Consider the following 21,941-nt stretch of genomic DNA (forward strand, 5'->3'; position numbering starts at 1 on the left):
AGCTAATGCATTGTTTCACTTAAGCACCACCTCGAGCGCTAATGTGAGTCAATGCATTATTTCACTTAAGCACCACTTCGATCGCTAATGTGAGTCAATGCATTGTTTCACTTAAGCACCACTTCGATCGCTAATGTGAGTCAAAGCATTGTTTCACTTAAGCACCACTGCAGCTCTAATATGACTCAATGCATTGTTTCACTTAAACACCACTTCGAGAGCTAATGTGAGTCAATGCATTGTTTCACTTAAACACCACTTCGAGCGCTAATGTGAGTCAAGGCATTGTTTCACTTAAGCACCACTGCGAGCTCTAATATGACTCAATGCATTGTTTCACTTAAACACCACATCGAGCGCTAATGTGAGTCAATGCATTGTTTCACTTAAGCACCACTTCGAGCGCTAATGTGAGTCAATGCATTGTTTCACTTAAGCACCACTGCGAGCTCTAATATGAGTCAATGCATTGTTTCACTTAAGCACCACTTCGGGCGCTAATGTGAGTCAATGCATTGTTTCACTTAAGCACCACTTCGAGCGCTAATGTGAGTCAATGCATTGTTTCACTTAAACACCACTTCGAGCGCTAATGTGAGTCAAGGCATTGTTTCACTTAAGCACCACTGCGAGCTCTAATATGACTCAGTGCATTGTTTCAGTTAAACACCACTTCGAGCGCTAATGTGAGTCAATGCATTGTTTCACTTAAACACCACTTCGAGCGCTAATGTGAGTCAAGGCATTGTTTCACTTAAGCACCACTGCGACCTATAATATGACTCAATGCATTGTTTCACTTAAACACCACTTGGAGCGCTAATATGAGTCAATGCATTGTTTCACTTAAACACCACTTCGAGCGCTAAAATGACTCAATGCATTGTTTCACTTAAACACCACTTCGAGCGCTAATGTGAGTCAATGCATTGTTTCACTTAAACACCACGTCGAGCGCTAATGTGAGTCAATGCATTGTTTCACTTAAGCACTACTTCGAGCGCTAGTGTGAGTCAATGCATTGTTTCACTTAAGCACCACTGCGAGCTCTAATATGAGTCAATGCATTGTTTCACTTAAGCACCACTTCGAGCGCTAATGTGAGTCAATGCGTTGTTTCACTTAAGCACCACTGCGAGCTCTAATATGAGTCAATGCATTGTTTCACTTAAGCACCACTTCGAGCGCTAATGTGAGTCAATGCAGAGTTTCACTTAAGCCATTATAAATAAATTCGGCGTGGACATTTTTCAAGAAGTCAAAAAATACCTGAGATTATTGAACCAAGGAACACATTACAGCAAGAATTATGCAAATAAATTAATTTGGCTAGAATGTGAATAAAAAAGAACGAGTAAAGAGAAAGCAGTTTTAGGCTGTTCTTCAGGAACTGTATTTAGGCCGGAAGTGATTTTCGAAATTAGTTGTTTTGTTGTGATAGATATATCCAAAACTCACACTGTGAAATCTTCCCGGGACCTTTCGGCACAATTGAGGAAATTGCTTAATTTTGCGTTTTTTATGGTATGGAACCCCTACATTGTCTGCTGCAAAATGATTTCAACATTAGTATGTTCTAATTGAGGAAGCATATTTGTGAATGACTATCATAATGTTAAACAATGCCAATGTATTTAAGTTTTCTAGAACAGAATATTTTAAAGTTTATAATCTAGTAATAATCTAATTAGTTAACCGTATCTATATAGCAGTAATTCGGCAACGGTTATGCCGGCACTCAGTATTGAGAAAGTAAACAGTGAAAGTACATATCAATGTTTTGTGTAGTGCGAATCTTTTCCGATTCGGAAAAAAGTTGTGGTCTAATGAGATTCCACTTAGAGCAAGTCTTAACCGATTCGATAATTGAATTACACATTTTTTTATTTACTTACAATCGATGTGTTATGCTAGTAAACTCGAAAATATCGATTTACATTGATTATAATCTATGTTTTAACCTGCTTGATTTTGCAGGTGATCCATGCAATTATGTGGAAGAATCTACCAAGCCTTTGTTCATATTTTTAATCGCATGAGACCCAACATTTTCTATATTTCAAAATTGTTTAAAACATCAATTTCCATATTTTTTATCCAAAGTACAGTTATGGTGAAATAGAGGATTAAGATTCTGCGGAACTTAGAAGAAAACTACTATTAGGTGTCCGGTATTCCCCAAGAAATATCATAGCTCAAGAGTAATAATTCCTGCAAAAGTGAAAGATTTAAAGGAAGCGACGGATTATGTTCCATCAATTATCATCCAAACTAACAAAACATTAAATATGTTCCAAAATCAGAGGACATCCCTGATAAGACTATTTTTGATAACAACCATGACTATGGTTAAATAATCTATTCAATCACGAATTTCCTGGGCAAAATAGAGTTAGGAATTCAACAAACTTGGTATAACATATTCAAAAAGGTGAAATGGAGGGTTAAAGTGATTGCTTTTCATTGAATATAAACATTATTTTTATGTAAAAGTCCTTTAATTTTATTATTGATACTGTCTTGTTTTGGAATTATTGAAGGATGTATGCAATAAAATATGAAAATTTATAATGTGTGCTTCAGCCATAAATTCACAAAAATGAACACAGATAATTCCTTATATGTTTTCCAGCATCATACACAAAACTCCATTTTCCTACATTTAAAAACGTATGAGTTAAACCGTTTCTAGGGGCATGCCTTCAATTGAGTTGGGTCCAATGTGCTCCTCGTACCTACAATAAATTTTTAAATCTTGAAACTGTTAGGTTTGAAAATTGTTTATAGTTAAACCAGAACTGCAGTACTAAAACTAATACATGTGTTTATGGAGAAACTATTACGGAACACACATGTGAATTTACGAGATAAAAGCATCGGATCTGTTGCACGTAGTGTATTTTACATGTGTGAACATGTGGAATTATGAAAAAGACATTTTTCTCTATTCTTGATTTTTTTTTAAATATTGCCACTTTTCGTTTTGCTTTTGGATTTTGGCTTATGCCAGTGGGAAGGGACTGAATGTATTCTGAAATAATTAAGCAATACACTTTACAGAAAGCAGTACAATTTGTAAGAAACCTCACAACTACAATGAATTACAAATAAAATAAAATAAATATACAACTCTCTCCAGAATACCGGTGTTTGTTTGTTTGTAAACAGAAGTAACCATGCAGCACAGTAATCTGTAGTCATCACAAATATTACAGAAATACAATCAGCTCATCTAATGGTATTTTGTAGGCAACTAGAATGGCTCATGAAATAGAAAGAAAAACAACGGATATAAACAGAAATTAAAGAACGAACAGTATTGGACATCGTTTGACGAGGGTCTATTTACCGAAAGAAAGGAAGATGAAAGGTAAAAGAAGAAGACATGCTGGAAAATATCAGAGGAAGGAAATACAGTAGAATTCAGTTGTAATGACATCCAAGGGATCTGAAAAATTGTGTCGTTATAAAGGAGTGCCGTAGTAAGCGAGATTCTTATTCTCAGTCTAGTGAGGTGGAAAATGGAAAAAACAAACACAGTAATATAAACTTATTCAGGCTTCATCCACGTCATGGAAAGTCCAAAGTCATATTCATGTAGGGGTGACAAGGCAAAGTGGCGGGAAACTTCCACGCTATCACCTCGCGGTCAGTGTGTCTTGTGAAAAGATGAACATTAGAACCTTTTGTATATTTCACGTAGTAATAATGCCTATGTCCAACGCTATATAATACAGACGTGTGCAAATTATTAGAATAATGCATGAATTTTGTGTTTCTTCCCTCATTTAGTACAAAAACCTCTATACATATGAATATAAAAGTATGTTTCAACCTGTTTATGTATTCTTTGGTTCATGCAGTCCACTAATGGCCCTTTGGGATATCTGAGGGACAATTATTTCCCTCTCTGTAGAGGTTTCTAACACTGTTTATCGAATCAGCTGATGTTGTGGCAATTGTTGAATGTGGTTTCCATAGCTTTTTCTAGTTGAGTGTTGAGTTCCTATGCCAGAATTGAAGCCTAGAAGTGTTTTATATTGTTTATATATGTCTGTATAATCCAAGTTTGGGATAAAGTTGGGTTTTGGATTTGTTTCCTAGTGAGTTTTTGAAGTGGTGAACTGAAGTTGTATCTTCTTGCAAAAGTGAGGTCATGTTTAAGATAACAGATCTTTCTCCCCATAAATTGGCATTGACTGAATGTTTATTAAAGGAAGGTAGATATTCCCAAAAAGATATTGCTAGGAAATTGAATCTTTCGTAAGTATCGGTTAGTAGAATCAGCTCTGCATTGAAATCAGGGGAAAACCGTGCAGTCAAACGTAAGGGGAAATGTGGTCGAAAACCGATAATGAGCCCCCATATGCAACGAAAATTGATTCAAATGGCTAAGATGAATCGAAGAAGCATCAGTAAGGACTTGAGCAATCAAATAAAGAACTATGGAGTTGAAATATCTCCATCAATTGTCAGAAGCAGTCTTTGTGCTGCAGGACTTCCTGCAAGAAAGCCGAGAAATAAAGCCAAAATAACACCTACCATGGCTAAGAAACGGCTGGAATGGGCAAAAACAATGCATAATGAGCTTAAGGACAATTGGGAAAAGGTAAGCCACATGATATATCCCATAATTTACTGTTTGCTAAGAAGTAACTTCATCCTCATGGGTTAAGTGGATTTTTTTCAAAAATTCAGTCAGAGGTGTACTGATTTATTTTCTTATATTTCCAAAACATTCTGTTGAAAAAGCCATTCCAAGAAGTGCTTAATATCTTGCAGGTAATCTTTTCTGATGAGTCCATATTTTCTGTGTCGGAGGAAAGCAGCCAATATGTGAGAAGGACCCCTGATGAGGCGTTTTCTTCAAACTGTACCACACAGAAAGTTAAACATCCAACTTCAGTGATGGTATGGAGTTGCATGTCAGTTCATGGATGTGGCAGATTATACATTGTTGAGGGCATGATGGAGCAGAATCAGTACAAGAAGGTGCTTCGAACCCGTCTGCTGCCTCAGATCAGGTATTAGTTTCCTGATGGAGATTGCATTTTTATGCATGACGCAGCACCATGCCATAAGGCCAAGTCTGTTAAGAAATTCTTGGAAGGAAAACAGTATAAAGACATTGCCTTGGCCTGGTAATAGCCCAGACTGCATCCCAATTGAAAATTTATGGGGAATTGTGAAGTCAAGAATGAAGAAAAGAACAATAACCTCATTGAAAACATCATAGATATATGGCATCGAGATGAAGAAATTCAGAAAATGTGCAAGAACCTTGTGTCAATCATGTCAAAGAGGATCCAAATGGTTATAAAAAAACAAGGGAATGCACACAAAGTACTAAAGAGGTCATTGTATATTGATAAATTATTATAATTATACTTTAAAAGTGAATTACTGTTAGTTTTATCATTTATTCTAATAATTTGCACACGTCTGTAGAACAATGCAGAGGGTATCTCAAATCCATGTTACATAACTATCCTATGAATAACGCATACATGCTTGTACACGATAATGTTCTTTGTGGAACGAACAGAAAGGGTCGTCTAAATGGCTGTGCGGCAGCATTTAAATGTCTTGTTATGTCTTTAAAAGTGGCGGTACATGGAAAATCGTGATGATGATGATGATGCTTGTCGTTTAAAGGGGCCTAACATCTAGATCATCGGCCCCTAATGGTACGTAATGAGACGAAATGTTATGACAATTTAAAAATCCACAATGTTCCACTGACCAGAATTCCAAAACTTGAGGACGAAGAATGAATGGATGGATATGAAGTTAAACCAATCAGTGTATCCGACCCGTAATGCCCCACAGTCCCAGAAACTAGTGTTAAATAATAGTAATACTCACCAAGGAACTGCTTCTAAAGCACAATACTGAATCGATGAGGCTTGTAGTCGAAACGGGTCCAAAACCCAGGAAAATAGAATCATGCTATTTGTCACGTTGCGGTACTAATCAAAAGTAGCGTAGACTCGCGGTATTCCACACATTATGGTATTACTCACAGGTAATGAAATTCGCACATGTAACACAGAGTGTTCCGAACACTGCGGCGCTATTTACAGGCAACGCAAACCTATGGCGTACCTCACATAAGTGGACTAACCACAGGGATATGCACTATCCCGTGGTGTTCCTCACATAGTGGGCACTAAGCATAGGCAAGGCAGACCCATGGTGTCACTCATATATGGATACGAATCACAGGTACTGTAAATGCCGGCAACGTACTCTATTGCTACTATTCACAAACCTATTTTGTACCTAACATAGTGGTACTACGCGCACCTAAAAGCGACCAACGGTGTTCCCTGCGTGATGGTACTAATTACAAGTAGTCTCATGGTCCTAATTTGATCTTCACTTGGTCACCCTTTTTAGTCGCCTCTTACGACAGACACTTGATACCGTGGGTGTATTCTTCGTCTGCGTTCCCCACCCAGAAGGGGTTGTGTGTTTGGTCCGCGAGAGGTATCTTATTTTCCTCAAGCCCGCCGCTAAACCGGTTAGGACCCCCCTATACGCCACCTGGGACGCGCCACGTGGGAGTATCAACTCCCCAATCTCATCTGCAATGGTCATTGAAAAATGCGAAGTATTCGATAGAAAATGCCTAAAACTCGGTGCCAGTGTACCTTAAAACCGCAAGAAATCGGGCGAGTCAAAATGGGGTGGAGAATATGTCTGCATTCTCGAGGTCTATGACTAAAAGGGACAGGAAGGAATTTGCCAGGTCGCCTGATTTCAACAAAATATTTCTTAAAATACTTTGGTTCTTAGAAAATCTTATTCGAAACCGAGGTTGAAAATGACGTTATATGCGAGGTAGACGCATATCCTTTTGTCGTATTAATGAAGGCTGAAAACACATTTATTATGAGGAATATATCCGTAAAATAGAAAATATGACGTTATAGACGAGTTGTCGCTGAAAACCGATGTCGTTATAACGAGGTTGAACTGTATTCGGAGATGCAAAATTTTGCTATGGATAAGCAAAAGTGGAAGTGGTTATGACAATACCTGCCATAAGGCAGAATACCTGGGTGAATGATCAAAACTATAACCCTAATATAATCATGTAACATAATGATTAAATTTATTACGATACTTAATAAATAAATATAGTCGAAACCGTCTATTGCGACATCCCTTTTAACGACGTACTGGATATAACGGAGAAATTTAACGGTCCAGTATAAGTCCTGTATAAACACTGTATTTAAAAACTTGGATAGTACGACGTCGCTTACTACGACATATCATATACAATGACGTATTTTGGTCACATTCTTAGAGAAATATATCGTCTGTAACGTCCAATGTTGATTTATGTTTGTTACGTATTTGGGGATTGCTGAAAACAATGTAAGGCTTATTATTGTAGATTTCAAATCAATCTGTCTGCTGAATAGTCAAGGCAAGCATCCCTATGAAGACATCGCAAAGTAAAAGGAACATGTTTTATATTGTAGAAATGTCACACATAATATTGCGATAAGAAAAGTGGGAAACAATCACGTCAGCATCGCGAAGGATTTTGTTTTTGTATCACACTGAATGATTTATACCATTTTGAAGGTTAGAGAGAAAATACAGTCTCTTTTCGAAGAAAATGATTTAAAAAATTATCGTGCTACAACATCTGAGCACAAAGATATTGAAGCATCTTAACTTAGATGGTTTATGCAGCAATAAACAAATAATGCGCCGAAAAAATGGACTTATTGTTCAAGTGAAAGCCAATGAAATTCCTCGCATAGTCTATTCCACAAATACTGTTCTGTAAATACTTCTTTCAGTTATGGTTTTTGAAAAAAAATAATTACGTTATATAAATATATAAATATAAATATATAACGAGCGTTGTCGTTATAACGGATATAGACTGTAAAATATAAATAAATAAATAAATAAATAAATAAAGGGAAAGGGAAATTAAAGGAATAACCCTTGGCAGACTGCTTAAAAATAGAATTCACTTGCACTGTCCAACCTTTGCGGATGGCATAGCAATCCTTTCCAATAACAGGCAACAAACGATTCATTCCATTGAAAAATTACATGAAATTTCCATCAAAACGGGACTTCATATCTCGTATGAGAAAAATCAATACATGGAAGGAGCTTCACACTATTTAGATGGAGAACTTATGATAGCTAAATTCGGAAAAATCTTCCAGGTGAACCAATTCAGATATTTGGGAGAAATTATTCATCCCTCTGGTTTAAACCGCGAAGCAAATAAATAAAGAATTTCCAAGTTAAAGAAAGCTTACAGGCTCACTTGGAATGGGTACAATAATCTGTATCTCGGAAAGCAAAACATAGACACTATAATACATTAATCATACCTGAAGCGTTGTATGCTTCAGAAAACTTAATCATTGGTGGCGGGTCTCTAACCGAAGATATAGAGGAACAGGAAAGGAAATTTTTAAGAAAATTTTCGGACCAGTTTGTATAGAGGGAATATGGAGGAAAAATCATCCGATGAAGAGATTTTAGGGGGAGAAGAAGGCCAACACATCAGCTAAGCTGATCCAATCGAGCTCCTAGGTAGGGCATAACGAGGTAAAATAAATAAATAAATAAATAAATAAATAAATAAATAAATAAATAAATAAATAAATAAATAAATAAATAAATAAATAAATAAATGAATATGGCATGCGGTATATCTCAGCGAGGAATATTATTCATTGGAGTCGAGAGTAGAAAATTATTATCGTAATTTCCTCTTGTTGTGTCGAAATTCATGAGAAGTGCAAAGAGTTGGAAGGTTATTTAAAGTCATATTCTTGTAGGGCTGACAAGGCAAAGTGGCGAGAAACTTCCACGCTATCACCTCGCGGTCAGTGTGTCTTATGAAGAGACGACCATTAAGTCTTTATCTCACGCCAATGGGAGGTTCCACGGCCGACATTTGAGGCGGTAATTACTAGAGCTTAGTCTGCTGATAAGGTAAGGGGAGGGTTTTGTTAGAGAAGGAGGACCTTCCAAGTTCCGAAGTGGCCAAGCCATGAGCAACTTCTTTCATCCGGCCTGCTTCTGGATTGAAGGGAAAATTACATAATACACCTGCTTTGCCGCATTGAGTTGTATCCTTCTACGTTCAGCATGCATGTCTGTCCGTCTGTCTCCTAATCTGATAGGTCTATAAATATATACGTGTTAGAGTCAAGGGAAGTACTGTAATATAGAATGGCAAGAATTTCAAATTTAACATAATAGTAATAATAATAATAATAATAATAATAATAATAATAAATAGTATACAGTAAAATTCATGGGCGAAATTTCAAATCAGAACAGGGGTAAGACAGGGTAATGGGTTGTCCCTACTCTTATTTAATCTGGTACTGGATAAGATCATCAACACCTGGGATAAGTATGGCAACTAAAGATAAGAGCATTAACATAAAGTTCTTTGCCTTTGCTGACGACCTAGCGGTAATTAGCCGGACTCCCGAGGAAGCCAGACATACCATCGTGAAACTGCATGAAATTGCCATCAAAACTGGCTTTCAAATCTCTTACGAAAAAATGCCATACATGGACTTCAAGAACGAAAGCCTGCAACCAAATATGGCAACATCTCACAAGTTAAGCACTTCAATTACAGGGGAAATTATCGAAAACACCGGAAGTGAAAGAAACTAATATAACACATGCAGACAAATTGCGCAAAGCCCACATAATCACTTGGAATTTGTACAATAAAAAAATCGCATTCCACCTAAGCAAAAGTCAGCCACTACCAAAAATTTGTTTTCCCAGAAGCACTCTACGCAATTGAGACGTCATACTCAGGAAAATATTCGGACTCAAGATTCAAGACGGTATCTGGATGCATAAAAGCTAAAAAGAACTTTATTCTATGACAGAGCAATTCTCTTCAGTTGCATGGAAGAGGCGAATGAAATGTTACGGATATGTAGCATGAATAGATGACTCTAGAGTGACCAAACAATCTTCTTCATCATTAACGAAACCCGAAAAATCAAATTACACTCGTTGGTAGACACTCTAAGCTACCTTGCAGCTACTGGCAACTACACGGACCACACTGAGACATAAAATCAATTCACATAAGTTCACATCTAAGAATGTAAAAGCCAGAAACTTGAAACTCAAAAATGCTTGGGTAAAAGTGAGAGGGTAAGCCCATAGAGAAAGGATAAAAAAGTTTTGGAAAGGTAAAAAGAACGTGAAGACCAGTGCTAAATAGTGGTTCTACGTGCTCTTTAGAGAGAAAAACGCATTATGTAATAATAATAATAAATAATAATAATAACAATAAAAATGAATAATAATTACAATAATAATAATAATAATAATAATAATAATAATAATAATAATAATAATAATAATAATAATACTAACAATGATAATCCTATCCAACAACAAACAAGAAGCACTCCAGTACGTAGAAAGACTTCATGAAATAACGGCAAGAACAGGTATGCAAATTTCATATGAAAAGACAAAGTATATGGAAGGTACAAAATAAGGATTTAACAACCATCCTCTAATCATTAGATATGGCAAAATCTCCCAAGTAGATTAATTCAAATACCTAAGCGAAATTATACAACCAAACGGAATAAATCAGCAAGCAAACAAAGAAAGATTAACGAAATTACAAAAAGCATACAAAATTGTCTGGAGCAAATACAACAAAATCTCTATATCCCAAAACGCAAAATTACGACACTACAACACAGTTGTCAAACCAGAAGCCGTTTTTTCATCCGAAACTCTGATAACTGGTGGCAGATCACAACTGAAAAACATTGAAGAACAAGAGAGGAAATTTCTAGGACCTGAAAGCGAAAATGGTATTTGGATGAAAAGGAAATCTATCAAGTAACACAATTAGACACAATTAGAAAAAGGAGATTAAAATTCTATGATCAGTTGACCAGGCTGGATAAGAATAAGCTAACGGAGAAAACACTATTTCTCGCAGTGTCTCTAAAAAGGTAACTGGCTTCCAGAAATAAACAAAGATCTTCAGGAAATTGGTATAACTGAAGATTTCTTGCAAGACAGAAAAAAATTCAGAAATCTCATAAACAACAACAAATTTGCTGATCAACATAAGAGACAAGATACAGGATGGGCGGAAGAACGCAAGAAGAAGCACAGCGAAAGGATGAAGAGTTTTTGGCAAGACAAGAATAAACGTTGTGTTAAATAAGTTCACACGCCCTCCTTAGTCGCGCATAACGAATCAATAATAATAATAATATCAAGGAATCACTACAATAAACGAGTAATGCACGTAATGTTAAATTGAATCATTACAAAAGAGTTGTCATACCGCGAGATTTATATGCATCAGAAACCTTAACTTTAGGAGGTTAATCCAAAATTTCAGATACTGAAAAACGAGAACGTACAATTCTTAGGAAAATTTTCGGCCCCACACAAGAAAACGGAATTTAGATGAAAAGGTGAACTGCAGACCTCTTTAGTCACACAGACAGTTTCATCAACACTCTATGGTTTTTTGAGACGCCGAGTTACCGGAATTTAGTCCCGCAAGAGTTCTTTTACGGGCTATTAGATCTACCGACACGAGGCCGACGTATTTGAGCACCTTCAAATACCACCGGACTGAGCCAGAATCGAACCTGCCAAGCTGGGGTCAGAAGGCCAGCGCCTCAACCGCCTGAGCCACTCATCCTAAGTGAACATCGGGGAAAATATCATGAAAACTCGCGAAGTCTTCAGGACCTCAGTAAATAAACATACATTTATGGCGGAAATTAGCAGCAGGTGTGATACAAAGAGGTCAGAAGAACGGAAGACGCAATACAGTTACTTCATGAAGTTAGAACGCGCTCTATGAATGGGCATAACGAAATAATAATAATAATAATAATAATAATAATAATCATCACCATCATCATCATCTTCATAATAATGTTTGGTTCATCAGTCCATAGACTGGTTTGATATTGCTGTCCATGTCATCCTATGCCAATCTTTTCATTTCTACATGATTGCTACATCTTGAATCTGCTCTAATTTGTTTTGTCATATTCATACTTTGGTCCACCCCTACCGATCTTACCGACTACACGTCTCTCAAAAATCCAACTGAGCAAGTCCTGGGTGTCTTAAGATGTGGTGGTGTCTTAAGATGTGTGGTATCATTCTATCTCTTCTTCTTGTCACATTTAGCTAAATATATCCTCTCTCACCAATTAGATTCAGTATGTCTCCATTCGTGATTCTATCTACCCATTTCACATTCAGCATTATTCTGTAACACCACATTTCAAAAGCTTCTATTTTACTTTTTCGAGCTAATAATCGTCCATGTTTCACTTTCACACAGTGACATACAACATATTTCTAAATTCATCTAATAATAATAATAATAATAATAATAATAATAATAATGATAATAATAATAATAATAATAATAATAATAATAATAATAATAATAATAATTGTACCGGATGGTACACCCCGACCACACAAATTTAAATTGTGCGCCTACAAGTAATCCCCTGCAGGAGAAACCCTGAACTTTAATAACTGAAGCAACTCTACAGTTGCCCAGAAGATGTCACCACTGTAAATTTTGTAATTTTAAAGTTTTCTGAACGGTGTCTATTTCGATTTGTGTTTGTTTTGCCCTGTATCAAGAAGTGTGGACATTCTCTTCTAGATGTCTCTACAGAGAAAAGACTACGATTGTGTACTCTGGTGCGAAGTGAAGGGACTGTTTTTGAAGAAACTTTGTATCCATAAGTTTGTTCTTTGTTAAATTTCTTTCTTTCATTTTTTGGGTTGGTAATATTGATCTCTGTTTCCGCCAGTTTTGAATTCAGCCAATCCCGAATTTTCTAAATTAATTTTTCTCCAATCCTAGGTTTATTGTTCATGTTGTGTGTAACTTTTGTTGTTAGCCAATAAAGGGACGGGGTGTGGCGCTTTTATTTCATGAAAGGTCCCGAAGCTTCCTTGTGGGTATAAAACTGCTAAGGTTCATGGCTCGTGGCCACTCCATCGACATCTTGCTTAGTGTGTGAATATGTAGCAGGGGGCGGGAAGCGCCTCTTTCTTCGGGCAGCAGTTCATCAACAAGGTAATGGCCGTTTAATAACCTTATTTATTGCTAGCTCAGCAGTTTAACCCACGGGGCAGGTTCGAAACTTTTCTCATGTAACGTACCTTTAAAATGTAAAGACATTTGGTAAAAATTCCGTCTCTTTAACTACAAATTGGGATAGAGAGTGCCTAACCCTCTCGAGCTCCCACTCATATTGTTTTGAGGTGACTACGTTTTCATAACCGATTTTCTTCTTTTCTTAATGTAATAAAGTGTTCTTATACGAGTCACCTCCCTAGTATGGGATTAGCCCTTGTGTAAGCGGCCTAGTGCCGAGTAGGTTTTAAAAGTGCAAGCTACGCCTCCAGTCGATTTGGTATTTTGGGCCAGTAACTTAACCTGATGTTTTTGTTTTCTTCATGCGAAGGCCCCGTAGGTTGGGTATTAATTACCCCTGTTTCCTTGCGTGCCTTGAGGGCAGATAGAAGTGAAGGTTGTTGTGGCCTTTGATAGGCTTGTCAATTGAGAGCAGGTCCGCTCTTTTCGGTACTATTAAGTGGGAGCAAGAGCTCCAAGTAATTAAGGGTTTTCTGCCCTTTGATATTTTGTGATTGTGAGCTGAGAGCTCAAGAGTGGATCAATTTGGGCCCGTAGCCCAGGATATGTAAAGACCATTTACCTGGTGTTTGGTAAAGCGGCATTATACCTGATTTTCTTTGTTATTTCCCCTAGTGGAAACTGGTTAAATTTTATCTAAATTGTGCACCTGATTTAACTTGTTGTTATTTGTTGTACGCTCAAAAGTCTCTGTTACCATTGTTAAGTTTTGAAAATATAACCTTGTTAAAATTTTAATTCATCTTTCGAACTTTTGTAGTTGAGACCTATTCCAGCACGCACCTTCTTTCACCTCTAACTACCACCTATAACTCCGTAATAATAATAATAATAATAATAATAATAATAATAATAATATGTTATTTGCTTTACGTCCCACTAACTACTATTACGGTTTTTCGGAGACGCCGAGGTGCCGGAAATTTGCCCCGCAGGAGTTCTTTTACGTGCCAGTAAATCTACCGGCACGAGGCTGACGTATTTAAGCACCTTCAAATACCACCGGACTGAGCCAGGTTCGAACCTGTCAAGTTGGGGTCAGAAGGCCAGCGCCTCAACCGTCCGAGCCACTCAGCCCGGCTGTATCATTTCTAATCACTAGACTGCGTACCTGGAGCATGGTTCTAATTCCAAACCTCTACGCAGTATTCACATGGAGTGAGGGAATATGCTGCTGTTAATGGTGATTTGTCCGTCAGATGGAGACGTAAAGCCTTGAATCGAGTCCTCAGTTATATTCCACAGGAGAAGGCTAATGTGCCGGTAACATGTTCCATCCTCTCCCAACTTCATTATTACCATCATGTGACAACCATACGCGCAGGTTGCCCATGGGTGTCAACAGTATGTCGTGAGACAGGTGATAATATCATATACTGGACACTAGCGACACTAAAAGCCATGCAATAAATAAATAAATAAATAAATAAATAAATAAATAAATAAATAAATAAATAAATAAATAAATAAATAAATAAATAAATAAATAAATAAATAAATAAATAAATAAATAAATAAATAAATAAATAAATAAATAAATAAATAAATAAATGCATATACATGACCAATATGGAAACAGGACCCAGATGGATGACGGTTGAGAGAGAAAAGATTTAGAAAGTGGAGATTATAAATATCTGGGAGAGTGGATAGATAATAACCTGTCAGATAGAGAGGCAATGCTATTGGGAATGAACAAGATGAACTTATATAAACTAACTATGAACACTTTCAAGAAGAAGATTATCTTGATCAATACAAAACTCAGACTACCAGACAGTCATCCACCTGGAGGCTTTATGTAGCTGAATGTTTGAAGCTGTTAAAAACAGGATTGGTAAAGAAGTTGGAGGAGGCGGGGAGAAAGATTCTCAGGAAGATACTGGGACCCCAAAGAACAGAGGATGAAACATACAGAAATAGATTAAATCAAGCATTATATCTCTAGATGGAAAAGATCTCAGATAACACCCGCAAGAGGAAAGCCATGTTCTTCGGACATATCTACAGAATGAACCCGTGAAGACTGACCAATAAGATAATAATATTTATTGAGATCGGGAAAAGTACAGTGCGCTGGTATCAAGAGGTGAAAAAGGGCCTGGAAGAAATGGGAATACTAGGAACGGAAATCAGCGACAGGGATGTTCAGAATTCGAGGATCAAGGCCACGAAGGGTTGTCAAGGAAATGTTTGATCCCGTACCCAAGCGCCATGGACAGAAGAAAGGAGGAGTTTGCAGAGTGGAAGGATGAATGAGCACAGGAAGAGGATTAAAGCCCAGAAGCAGATGAAGCTGAATTCGAATTAACATGATTCATAGTCGGCCAAAACGAAAGAAGAAGAAATAAGCTGTCACATTCTTTCGTACTGAAGTGCATACATGGCGGATATGGATTTACAATATTATGAATTAAATTATAGTTTTATTTCTTACGATTGCCAGAAAATTCGCACTACCCTCTGATGCAAACAGTACGGGAAATTTCACGCCAATTTGTTTTCCGTGGAACTGTCCCGCCATTCACCTTAGTGAAGGAGAATGGATGACCACGGAAAACCATTCTCAGGACAGCCGATGGTAGGTATCACACTCTCGCAGTCTTTGGCGAACGAGTTTTCATTCCCCACCCTGAAGGGGTGGGACGGGCCACCCAGAGGGTTACTCCCTCTCACAGGCCAAGCGATGCAGGCGAGTTAGTCTCCCACAAACACTACTGTTACTGTTGGGAGCCCCACAACAAGTACAGTACATTGAAGCTCGTTGTTATATAGTTCAATCATGTTTTATTTTACCTATCAAGATTAAGGTCTTCAGGCTTTGTGTTCCGTCTGACCAAGCACTGAAATGTACAGATGTTGCATTGTATTACTTTAAACTAATTAAACTAAATACACATTAAGTGAATAATAATTCAAGAATGATGAGTGATGAGATTAATTTAAGATGAAATGAATTATATATAATGAAAGGAAAAATTCCTAAAAACTAATATCCTACATGCAAAAAAGGGGTAATAAATACCATTTAATAACATTTGGAAAACGAAACGGCATCCATGAATGTAGAATGGCTGTGAGTAGCAGCGTCAAGTTTACAGATGATTTAGACTGGAAATGGAAGAGATTGTGCTGCTTTCTGACTAAAGTTTTTATAACTTTAATTATTTAAAATATTAAAAAAATATGACTGCTTAGTCATGATTTTGTTTACATAAAGTAATGTACAGAAACTATACAGAGTGGTCGGAAACAACTTGAACCGGGTATTTCAGCGTTAGGAAGTTGGCCATGCTGATAAATAATTGGAAAGAAATTATTCGATATTTTGCCATATTTTCATTTTATCAGCCGCTGAAGTTAGACAATCAGATTACGCTGCGGGCAAAATCAAATGGGATTTGTGAGGCGGTGCTGCTAAATCTGTATGCGGCATGAAAGCACCAGTGGAGGAACAAAACTCCTCCAGGGGAGGGCTTTGAAAACACACCTCCAAGCTGAGAGAATCGCGCCATAGCAAGTACTCTACGCCGACATCAGCTGAAACCAATGTAGTGTTTGGCTCTCAAGCCGTTCTTAAAACACGTGCCGCGCAAAGCTAATTTGAATTCACCCGCGAAGCGATCTGATTGGCTAACTTCAACAGCTGATAAAATGACAACAGTGGGAAATATCGAATTATTTCTTTAATATTATTTATCAGTATGACCAACCTTGTAACGCTCTACTATACGGTTCATGTTGTTTCCGACCTGTGGTAAGTATATATCTATTAAATTAATTCCATCCCTTTCCTTACAATACTTCTACAGTTGAGCACTAACATTTTTATGTCATCCCTACTTGACTTCCATTTCCCTGTACCCTTATCGTCGCTCCCTAGGGCACCCCGTTTCCCTGAATATACCTCCCTATAACCCTTTTAAACAAATTTCCTAACTTACATGTATCGGTACCACTGCGGTTTAAGTGAAGCCCATCTGTGCGCAGATCCTTATCTCCTACCTACCCATTAGGATCTAGAAATCACACTCCCAGTTTCCCACATACCCACTCCATAGTCTAAATTAAAACCCCAAGCACTTTCCAGTCAGTATCCCTCCCACACAGTATTCCACTGGTAACAATCTCCGCTTCCTTAAACTTCACCCGTGCTGCATTTACCAGGTCCCACACATCCCCAACTATGTTGGTACTTATACCTGCTTGTCTTCCGTTGTTAGTACCAACGTGAAACACTACCACCTTCTCCTTTCCCTCCTCCTTCTCTTCTACTTTCCTCAACATCTGCCTTAACGTAATTCCTGGATAACACTCTAGCTTGGTTCCCTTTCCTCCACACACATTCCCCACATGTCTAACGATGGAATCCCCCATGACTAGAGCCTCAACCCTACCCACCTCATTTGATCCCCTCCCCTCCTGGCCAGTCCTATCTTTCCTGACAGCTGCAGAAGCTACTTCCTTCTCCCTTTCTCCATTCCATGACCCTCTTCCACCTGTCTGTTCCTACCCACCACTCCACATTTCCCTTTCCTACCTTTCCCCTTCCTCCTACTTCCACACTTCTCATCTTCCCTTGGTTGTTCTAATTGTCCTAAATTCTGATCCTGAATAGAGCCCTTAGCCTGCAATATCATTCCACTTAAAACATTAATCCACCTGTCTTCTATAATTACTCCCTTTCCTTCCCATCCCTCTTTTACACCTACTGTATCCTGTACATGGTTTGGGGGAGGGCTACTTTCCTTCCTGTCCTCTGAGAAAATCCTAGTTATCTCCCTCAAACGCTACTGTTACTGTTGAGTGCCCCACAACAGATATAGTACATTGAAGCTAGTTGTTAGATAGTTCAAGCTTTGTGTTCCGTCTAACCAGGCAGTGAAATTTTTATATATATATATATATATATATATATATCACATGGTATTGTTTTAGCGAATTAAATTAAATACAAACTAAGTGAAAAATAATTCAAGAATGAAGAGTGATGAGATTAAATTATATATAATGAAAGGGAAAATTCTTAAAACAAATATCCTACATGTAAAAAAGAGGTAGTACATACAATTTAATAATATTTGGAAAACAAAACGGCACCCATGACAATAGAATGGTTGTGGGTAGCAGCGTCAAGTTTACAGATGATCTTGACTGGTGCCTAAAATGTATCCCAAGTGCTTCTTTGAAAGTGCGAATAGCGTTTAACCCTCTGATACTTTCGGGAAGGAGGCTGCACTCACGGCAGGCAATTACTGCGAATGATTGATCGTAGATGGTAGTTCTATGGGTAGGTAAAGCAAGGATTGAATTTTTAGTAGATCTGCTGTTAAGACTGTGATAAGAACAGAGGTATTAGAATTACGAAGTAAGGTAAATTGACCGTGAAAAATGAGGGATTTTATGGAGATGGCATAGGGTTTGCAAAGTGCGACGGATTTCTAGTCGGGGCCAAGATAGGTGGTTATATGAAGGAGTTACATGGTCTTAGTTCCGTAGATTGAAACGTATCTGACAGATTCATTTTGACCACTTTGTAATCTGCTAACTAACTTGCACCAAGCGTCTCTGTACATCGCGTCACAATAGTATATATGAGGGAAAACATGTATTTATACCCGCGCAGCATGTGCAATGCAGAGATTGTTTTCTAGGTGATGCTCGTAATATGAGTTTTCCATGACATGTCATCATCGACAGTAACGCCTAGGACTTTTACTGATGACATGAATGGTATGTTAGTATTACATAACACTAGTTGAGAACGGGCAGTTGAGAATTTTCTTCAGGAAACATCCAGCGTTCTAAATGCTAATCTCATTTCGTACGGAATAAATCTGCTATTTCTTAACACGAATATATTTTTTATAACCTTTTCCTGTATCATTCAATGTTTTTTGAATACACTTCAAAATTCAACAAAATTCGAACTCGTAATCTTGGGATCATGACTTCCCGCTGATCCACAGAGGTACCTGATCTTAAGTTAGAACAAATCTTGGGTAAGAGTAGCTAGCTCAACAATAGTACCAGGGAACTTGATGCATTATTCGCAATTTCATCAAATCATTTAAGAAGATCATTAGCGATAGTGCAAAGTGAAAACTGAAAAGTAAAGGTTGTAAATTACGGACACTGAATTTGTGATTTTCTGCTTGATTTAGAATGTTAAACGAGTATTATTTCTTGTAGTATCCTCTTCCAGGGATTTGTTTTGTACTCATGTTGTTCTAGTTGTTGTTGTTAGGTAGTTACCTTAGTTTTTAAATTTACTTCAGTATCACACGTAATGTTAAGCTGATAGCAGGCTCAACGTATAGTTTTGTTTTGTAATCTGGACATATTTAAGTTGTGTGTGAATTTGTGTATGATGATGCTGGATATAGAATGTTAAACTATTAGTAATTCTTGTAATATTCACGTTCCATAGATTTGCGTGTTGTACTCTTGTTTCTCTGTAGTTATGTTTTAACTTTACCTTATTATGGTTGTAATGAAATGAAATGGCGTATGGCTTTTAGTGGCGGGATGTGTTCGAGGACTTCGGCTCGCCAGGTGCAGGTTATTTGATTTGGCTCCCGTAGGCGACCTGCGCGTCGTGATGAGGATGAAATGATGATGAAGACGACACATACACCCGGTCCCCGTGCCAAGGGAATTAACCAATTGCGGTTAAAATCGAACCCGGGACCCCTGCGGCCAAAGGCCAGCACGATGACCATTTAGCCATGGAGCTGGACATTGTAATGTTAAGCTAGAATTAAGCTCAACCTATAGTATTGTAAGCTGTAGTGTTAAGACCTGGAAATACTTAAGTTCTGTGTGAATTTGTATATGATGTTGCATTTAGAATGTGAAACTAGTAGTATTTCTTGTCCTATTTTATTTCCATGGAATTGCTTGTTCTACTTTGCTTGTTGTTGTCGTTGGGTAATTATGTTTTAACTTTACCTTGATATCACACTAATGTAGGTGAACATTGCGAACGGTATATTTCCCAATTGCGATGTATCTGCTAATAATAATATATTTAAAAACAATTACACTTTTTTAAAGTGCTAATACTTTCCTCAACTCAACCTTGAATGTGTTGAAGGGAAAGTTTATAGCAACTTAGAGTGAGTCCCATATGCAGGCCGGAGCTGCTCTTATCGAGAACTTGGTAATTACCATCTGGAACGTCCGCCAGGAACCTCCCCATAGCGTGAGATAATGTGCTAATAGCTGTTGTTGGGAAGACTATGCTCCTGGAGAGCAGCCAGAACTCAACAAATACTGATATTGAATATTTTCTATTCTTTATTGGCATTTCATGATAAGATAAAAGAGTTTTAACTCACAAATTGTTCGCAAACTAATAGTAGATTTGTAAGCCGATATACAGGGTAGTCGGAAAGAACGTGTTCAGGGTATATCGGCGTTAGAAGGTTGGTCATACTGGGGAATAATTTGTGATAAATAAATCGATATCTCGCTTCGTTGTTTTTTTATCAGCAACTGAAGTTCCAATGAGATCACTTCGCGGGCGAATTGAAATGGGCTTTGCGTGGCGGTGATGCTAAACCTGTACTTGGCTTAAGTCGAAGAATAAAACATCGTCAGGAGAGGGGTTTGAATACAGACCTTTGAGATGACAGGATCGCTCCAAAGCAAGTAAGCTACAGTGACAATGGCTGAAAGAAAAGTGAGTGTGCGTTTGATGACGATTTCTCGGCGTTTCATGTTTGCTATGCATGATACTGACAGAAGTCTTGAAATCTAATACATTTTCTTTACACGGCGTACTTTGAGATCAAAATGTCACAGATCATATCAAAAGTACACTTCGTATGAAGAAAATTCTGAAATTAAATAAAGGTACACGTGACACTGATCATAATACTAGAAACGCCATTTAGGAATAGCAAGTAATATAGGAAGAATAAGAATAAATTTAGTAACTGAAAATAAACATTCTATGAACATGCATATATCATCTGTTAGGCTCTTAGAATTCAGTCTGCAAGCTTCTGGGATGGACTAAATGCATCCATAGTCTTCTGTTTGCCACGTTCATTTTAATACCTCTTAGATCATTAGAATACGATAACTGCATTGTGTCTACTAATTATCAACGTTGTGATGAATAGAGAAATCGGCATTTGGCAATTTATTTCTTACAAATGAACTGTTGTACAGCGCTAGAGAACACTTCTCAGATTTTATCCGATACTTCTCCACTTGTTTTTACATGTGCTGGTAGAATCATATGAAAAATACAAAAACATACACTTTAAAATAGAACTTTAAGCACTGTCTAAAGCTCTAGAAATATTTATCTATAAGGAACTTGATTAATACTTGGAAAAATATTCTCTGCTTGAGCCTTTCCAATCTGGTTTGAAGAAAGGACATAGCACAGGTACGGCAGTACTAAGAATTACAGATGGAGTTAGACGAGTTATAGATGTGAGGAAAGTGCCTATACTTATTTTACTTGACTTCAGTAGTGCGTTTGACGCAGTAGATATTGATATATTATTAGCGAAACTACAATGATTCATTCTGAGTACTTCTGCTGTTCAGCTCTTTGCTTCATACCTCCCAATCGGCGAAAACGTATTATTATAAACGCTGTGACGACGGACTGGAAGAAAACTGGTATCCCACAGGGATCAATGCTAGGACCTCTTCTGTTTACTCTATATATCAATGATGTCTCTTCTCAGTTCAGTAACTGTAGTTGTCATTTATATGC

General features: G+C 37.5%; 1 protein-coding gene across 2 annotated transcripts in view; it reads right to left on the minus strand.

Annotated features, from left to right (window-relative positions):
• Positions 1-21,941, minus strand: part of LOC136884493 (uncharacterized) — an 865,858-nt gene that overhangs the window by 240,400 nt on the left and 603,517 nt on the right. The window contains exon 7 of one of the 2 annotated variants that reach the window (XM_067156699.2): positions 16,232-16,315. The exons of the other annotated variant lie outside the window; for it this stretch is intronic. Within the exon in view, the coding sequence (XP_067012800.2) occupies positions 16,311-16,315 (5 nt within the window). The 3' untranslated portion in view covers positions 16,232-16,310. Of the gene's footprint in view, positions 1-16,231; positions 16,316-21,941 lie in introns of those variants that run through there. 2 annotated transcript variants of the gene reach the window in all.

Source organism: Anabrus simplex, chromosome 12 (assembly GCF_040414725.1).
Source record: "Anabrus simplex isolate iqAnaSimp1 chromosome 12, ASM4041472v1, whole genome shotgun sequence".
NCBI lineage: Eukaryota > Metazoa > Arthropoda > Insecta > Orthoptera > Tettigoniidae > Anabrus > Anabrus simplex.